The 6,812-nt window shown below is 46.0% G+C and overlaps 1 protein-coding gene across 1 annotated transcript in view; it reads right to left on the bottom strand.

The window, feature by feature from the left end:
- Positions 1-1,660: 1,660 nt before the first annotated feature.
- adar (adenosine deaminase RNA specific) overlaps positions 1,661-6,812 on the bottom strand; it is a 10,801-nt gene continuing 5,649 nt past the window's right edge. Inside the window, exons 5-16 of the mRNA XM_008323116.2 lie at positions 6,481-6,677; positions 5,940-6,075; positions 5,571-5,809; positions 4,873-5,029; positions 4,540-4,708; positions 4,341-4,434; positions 4,101-4,217; positions 3,829-3,956; positions 3,561-3,743; positions 3,100-3,212; positions 2,765-2,892; positions 1,661-2,254 (exon numbers count right to left, since the gene is read on the bottom strand). Of these exons, the coding sequence (XP_008321338.1) occupies positions 1,930-2,254; positions 2,765-2,892; positions 3,100-3,212; positions 3,561-3,743; positions 3,829-3,956; positions 4,101-4,217; positions 4,341-4,434; positions 4,540-4,708; positions 4,873-5,029; positions 5,571-5,809; positions 5,940-6,075; positions 6,481-6,677 (1,986 nt within the window). The 3' untranslated portion in view covers positions 1,661-1,929. The remainder of the gene's footprint in view (positions 2,255-2,764; positions 2,893-3,099; positions 3,213-3,560; positions 3,744-3,828; positions 3,957-4,100; positions 4,218-4,340; positions 4,435-4,539; positions 4,709-4,872; positions 5,030-5,570; positions 5,810-5,939; positions 6,076-6,480; positions 6,678-6,812) is intronic.

Raw genomic sequence — 6,812 nt, 5'->3', positions numbered from 1 at the left:
GTGTTTATTTATCTGTATAATACTGATGTATATATATATATACACACACATACATGTATATTCTGTGGTCCATGTACATGGTACCAAAATTAAGAACAAAAACTGCAAGAATTTCTATGACGAAAAAAGGTGTCCTGGATATGATGCCCCCTAGTGGCCATTTGGAAGAGCCCGTGAACCCACAGGCCTTCACTTAATGAAGTAATACACAACAGTAGTAAAAAAAACAACCACACACACAATCGAAAAAGAACAAGGTGTACTGCAGTACTTAAAGTTGTTTTTTGACATCAGTGGGTTTCAGCGGGAAAGTAGAAAAGTGCAGAGATTTTGTGGGATTGAAGGAGTCGCCACACTCGGGTCACGTCACGCTCATGGAAAACAGAGATGGCTAATCCATATGGACGGGGGTTCAATTCTACTGCTGGTTAGAACGTTCTCTGAAGTCTGTACACGTGATAAACTGTGCAGTACACGGACACTTGGTGTTTTTCTTTAAAAATGTTTAACTTTGGACAAATTTGACTGTTGGATTTCGATGGTTAATTTAGTGTGAAGAGTTAGCCTAATCCTGCATGTTTTGAGACGGTGGGAGGAGAACCACCGTCAATAACAAATGTTGACAAAACTTGCTGTAAGACAGGGGGTGTCAAACCCCTGGCCACGGGTCCAATTCGGGCCCGCAAATCCCCGACATGTGGCCAAAGAAGAACGAGACGTTAACTTTTATTTTGAGCCTGAAGCTAGTTGTTCAAATATTTTATTTGTTGAATTGATTGTGTTTGGTATAATTTGGTTTGTGATTTTCAGTTCTACGACAGTTACAGTTCTTATCTTCAACAGAAACTTCCTTCAAAAATGTCTTTGGTTATTTTGTATTCAAACATCAAACACTGACATGACCATCCAATTAAACGTCTGGGGGGAGGAGGGGGGGCAGCAGTGGTGGCCCCCAGCTCATTTGGGGTTAACACCCCTGCAGTTCAACCACTCTGCCAGAAGGTGGCAGTGGCACAACAATGGACTTTTAATTCTCTCTTCCCTTTCACCAATTGGGAGGAGCCGATCCCAGCAAACATCAGGTGAGGTCAGGTTAGACCCTGGACTGTTCTCCAGTCCGCCAACAGGCCACCGGTAGAGACAAACATTCACACCACGTTCACACCTACGGTCAAATCAGAGTGAACCATGGTCCTATGTTTTTAGACTGGTTATGAAAACCAGTGACACATGAATATGAACAAGAAAAAAAAAAAAAGGATGAAAACCAGTGACACAGATGAACATGAACAAGAAAAAAAAAAAGAAAACTCTAAATCAAGAACCAGTAATAAAGGACTTCTTCACCACAATCACCACAAACGCCACCGTGTGGCCATTAGAGGGAAATATTTCAAAGTGATAATGAAGATAATTACTGCAGCAGTTCAATTTCTGGAGGTTGCTTGGTCTTCACTCTGAGCTCACTTGGTCATCACTCGTGATCACCTGGAGGTTGCTTGGTCTTCACTCTGAGCTCACTTGGTCATCACTTGAGAAAGAGTAAAATAAAATACATGTTGTTTATGTATGAATTAAAGAAATGATAAATAACTGTATCTTGTTTTTTAGTAGTAGTATTTGTGTTATTAGGATGTTAATGGAGTTCCATCTACTCTTTTTTTTGTTTTGTGTATTAATGTATTTTGTGCATCAACAGAATGTGTCTAGATTGTGATTGTAGACGTGTGCGCTCTGATCCTATTTACCCATCAGGCTTTGCTCCCTTTCACTCACTGCTTCAGTTTCTGTCACATTCACTCAGCAGCATCTGCTCCACTTTGAACAGAGGAGACAGGCTCCGGCCACGGTCCGATCGTTTGGTTTTCCTTCTCCGACTCGCGCGGCTGCTCCAGGTTTGTGCTTCTCTTCTCTTCATGTCACTCAGTTCTACACCACCTCCGTCTTGATCTCCATCGGTTCTCCATTTTTACTGCCGCCGTGTTCCACTGCGACGCCCACTCCGTTCTTCCAGGCTTTTTCGTCCGTCTCGAAGCTCTTCTCCTCCAGGGGTTTGCTGATCCAGGAGCCGTAGCCCTGGGCCTGGAGGCTTTGGAAGAAACGCTGCCTCGCGCGCTGGAAGGACACGGCGGACATTTTGGCCTGTGCGTAGCAGGGCACGGAGCGGAGGTCCGCGCGGCCGCACCGCTCGCACAGAGAGCGGAAGAGACTGAACAGGTTGTGTTTGGAGACGCGGGAAATCCCCATTTTGTTTCTGCGAGTGAGACACAAAAATTCTTTAACTGGATGAGACAGACATGGAAATACGGGCGGTTCTGGTGGTTCTCAAACTATGGAATGCGTACCGGCGGTGGCGCCATCTTGTGGCATTAGGTTTTAGTGAGTGAAAATATGAGTTGTTGAATTCAGTAGATACATATTTCATCTGCTCAGTGTGTGTTCCTGGTATATCTATACTTGTGGGGACATGTATTGGTACCACCTCAATGCTGTGAGGACACTGCCCTCATGAGGACGTTTTGCAGGTTCTCACTGAGTGAGTGGGTAATTTGAGGTTTAGTTTGGATTTTTTTGTTAGGTGCTATTATTAGTTTTGCTAATATAAAATACTCCTCTCTGCTTAGGCCTGTGTTCCAATACTGATGGTACTTTGAGAGTCAAATATTCTCAGCATCAGTACTCGGTGTAAAACATTCAAGTACCACCGCGTTGGACTTTTCCTCCGACTTCCGTTGACCTCTGTGTCTACCGAACACCTACGTACCCGTCCTGTTTGCCCTTGGTCCCGTCCAGCACCTCCACACTCTGCTGGTCTGGAAGGCTCCAGTTCACACTGGACTCTTTGGTCTTCCCTGTGTGACGTGTGGAGTCGTACACACTTACCCTGCCCACCTTAGTCACCACAAGGTGGCGTGGATTCAAAGAGTGGGGAAAAAAAAGAAAGAACATTTGTTTAAGTTAGTTTAAGAACAGATGTGACAAAAATTTAAAAGTTTAGAGATTGGTGATTGATTGATTTAAGTATAAAGTGTCTGTCACTGTGCAGTACTTGTAGGCTGAGATATAATCAGGTTTATCAGTAAAAACAAACATCCTCACCTCTGGGTGGTTTAATGTAAAGGGAGGAGGGAGACTCTGGAAGAAGGATTCACCGTCTCTGGCCAGCCGACAGCAGACCGCTCTGGTCAGGTGACCGTGGCTGTACAGATATCCTGTCAGATCAGAACAGCGACAACGATTAATGAGCTGAAAGGTGAGACCGGACACAGACTCTCCGCTTCCTGACAGACTGCAGCTAACGATACAAAGCTGGGGTCAAAACGTTTTAGGACGGATGTGGTGTTTTGTTTTGTCACTGTATCTTGAAAACCCTGCTAAAATACTGAAGGTTCATTTCACTCCCACTCCTGGTGATGTCATCTAACTTCCACAGCAAGGCAGCCAAGAGTCTGGAATTGAACCCTCAACCCAGCAGGTGTAACGCTACATCATGAGCTACAGCCTCTCCAATCTGTTTTTAACACATTTGTCTTCAACTACAGAAAACTGCAGGTTTTTACCAAGCGTGATGGACTTCAGATAGATAGGATGCAAAAAATGGCTCAGTAGCGCCCCCTGGAGTCCCAGTACGTTCCAGCGCAGGATCTTGTCGCTGCAACTCATAGTCCGCAGCCTCTCTCCGTGCTGGATGCCATCCCATGTGGGCACGATGGCGCTGGACTCTACAGGGATGGTGCCCTCTCCTGGCACAACCAAAGACCAACACAACCAAAGTCAAACAGTTTCTTTGAAACAAAAAGATGGAACGGACTTTCACTGTTTCCTCACCATTCTCCACTTTGGTTCGAAGCTTTCCCTGCTTGGCGTTCTCAAACAGCGGCTGGTGACCTCCGACCTCATCCCCGGTCTCACTGCAGGATTTGTCAAACAGAGCGCCGTCTCCACAGGGTGCTGTGCTGTGGATCAAAGAGAGGGGCGGGGGGCGGAGACAGTCAGGGCAACACAACAGACAAGGGTCTACATTTGTTTCATGACCTGTGTGACCAGAGGAGAGAAGGGGTGAGTCGAGGTGAAAGCAAAAACAGACGACACTCCCTCACCTGATGTAGAGGTGAAAAGTGATGTCAGATTTGATCTGCAGTTTGTTTTCCAGCCCAGGCTCAAATATACCGTCGTCTGTGCCGTCGTGGTACTTGAGCAGCTCACTGTACAGAAACCTGAGAGGAAAAGGAAGCATTGAGCGAAACGCACAAACCACGTCCGACAATCTGGCACTCGGCACAGACGTTTGTATTCTTAGATTTGGGGAAAAAAAAAAGAAGAGTGGATTCTATTTGTACCGAAGAAATCCTCTCCTGGCGATTATTTCGGCGTGGCAGTCATTCACAGTCTCACCCTTCAGGCTCAACTCCTCCCCTTTAACGCAGCGATTTCCTACAGAACATTAGTCAAAACATTAGTTTGTTTTTATTTCATTCTATCACTCACATCACACAGACTTTCTTCATTTCTCAAAACTTTAATCAGGAAATAACAAACCAGTTCCCAGGCTGACAACAGTGCCCAGGCCCTCCCCCTTCCTCATCACGATGGTGGCCAGGATCTTGCGTCCCAGAAGGCTGTGCTGGATACGTGTGGTCAAGGCGTTGAATCGCTGGTGACTCAACATGGCGATCTGGTCGTGCAAAGTGCTGCCACTCACTGGAAGCTGAAGGAAGGGAACGATCGGAAGTGATTGGTTACAAATTAATCGATTGAGATTTAAATGACATAAACCGACACCCTGGAGTCACGGTGAAGAACCGTGACAAACCAATGTTGATTAGTTGATTAAGAAGACACTAAATATCGACTTCTTCTTGCTGCTCTCCCCTCAGTTGGGATGAGCTCCCCCGTGCGAGCCGCCTTCTCAGCTTCTCCTATTAGAACTCTCAGAGCAGCATCTGCTGCCTCTTGTTTTCCCTGCTTTTTGTTGGACGCACAAACCGGAGGAAACCAGCGTCCACCGAGCTTGGCCTGGTAGGTGAACCTGAGCCGAGAGGAGGGAGAAAGAAAGCTCGTCAGAGACGCCAATGACCTTATTATTCAATGAAAATTGCTAAAAGACGTCCAACAATGGGACAAAGCAATTTCCTAGAACGGACTTCCCAAAAATATGAGCAAAGACTTGGATTGCTGCAACAGTTTTAGAGTTTTAGATGCATGTGTCAAAGAAACTCTGACTCTGCGTCAGCATCAGTTCCAGTTTGTCTCCGAGTTTCTTCTCTGCTGCTCCATAACTTTTTTTTGGCTGCAAACTTTATAACTAGTCGTTTAAACTCAGCTTTAACTTTTTGGTCGCATTTTATTTGTGTTCTTTGCAAAAGTCTTTATTGGAGTTTTTGGAGAACTTTTTACTGTTTTTATTTCTTCAAGTCTTTACTGTTTTAGTTGGGTGATTCTTCAGTCAGACACTAACAGTCGGCCTCAGCAAACATCAGTTGTAAGTCTTCTTGTTTCATCACTAGATTTTTTTTTTGTTTTTTTCTCAGTGTGTGTTTTTGTCCTTTTTTTTTCCATCTCAAACTTACTTGGGGTCATGTGGCGGACCTGCCTGGCCCACGAGCCGGATCTCCGCAGCAAAGCCTCTGGCTCTGGCGTACTCCAGGAGACCTGACACCGCGTTATTGTTCAGGTAGCTGATGAGGTCTCCTACACCGGCTTCGTGAGCCGCTCGCAGCTCGTCAGCTGTCAGCGGGGGCAGAGGTGTGCATGTGGCCCCGGCGCAACTGCCATCACTATTACTGGAAGTGCCGAGGGGCAACTGGGGCTGGAGGAGGAGAGAGAGAGATGTGAATGTTATCAAAGGAGGCGCCTCAGCACTGATCTCCACCGACTCTCTGAACGTTTTAAAAAGACACAAATGAACAACCACAGACACTGTCTGCTTCTCTTCACACCTTGTTGAGCTGCAGCTTCCCCTCGGCCATCAGTTCCTTGACGGCCTCCTCTGCTGCCAGCTGGCGCGCCGCCTTCTTACTGGGAGCCGAGGCCTCGGCAAAGAAACTCTCTCCGACCTTCACCCGGTACATGAACCTGAACATGGGAGAGAGACGGAGAAAAAAAGGATGAGAAAAGCAAAAGAGGAAGAACTGTTTTGGGCCAAGCGCTGCTGGTGGTGATGACGCTGCAGTTTGTGGAGAAACTATTCTAGATTCAAGACTTCTCAAATTTAGATAAATCAGCAGATGGCCGGGGTAACAGTAACACGAGAGCTTATGGTGAACAAAAATAGAAGTGCTGAAGTGTTTTTGGAAAGGATAAAAAAAAAAAACTAATTTGATTTGTACAGTATATCGCCACCGTTTGGCTGCCTGCTGTGATGGAGCGCACCAATAAAGCAGAAGAGGATATTGTGTCTCTGTCAGCTGACTACAGTACAGCATGAACTGAGTGTTTCATTATGTAATTACATCATCATTCTGTTGTGAGCTCACTTACCGGGGGTCATGTGGTGGGCCGGCCTGGCCAGTCATGATGAACTCAATAGGGTTCCCACTTCTTTGGCCGTACTCCATCAGGACAGACACCGGGTTTTTCCCACCGGGGAGGGAGCGGGAGATTGGCTGACGAGGTTCCTCAACCATCCCTTCCACACTACTTGACCCCAATATCTCCCCCATGCCTTCTTGTCCCCCCTGGTAGGCAGAAAAAAAAAAACAGAATAAAAATCAAAAAGAACCCAGTTAGTTGTATGTATGTATATAAACTGTATGTATCGTCCCACTTCTCAGGCTAATTAATGGTCAACAGCATTAAAACAAACAAAAAAA

The sequence above is a fragment of the Cynoglossus semilaevis genome, chromosome 13 (genome assembly GCF_000523025.1).
Source record: "Cynoglossus semilaevis isolate Cse_v1.0 chromosome 13, Cse_v1.0, whole genome shotgun sequence".
Classification (NCBI taxonomy): Eukaryota; Metazoa; Chordata; class Actinopteri; order Pleuronectiformes; family Cynoglossidae; genus Cynoglossus; species Cynoglossus semilaevis.
Note: the sequence above shows the minus strand (reverse complement) of the source record. Positions and strands in the feature narration are given on the sequence as shown.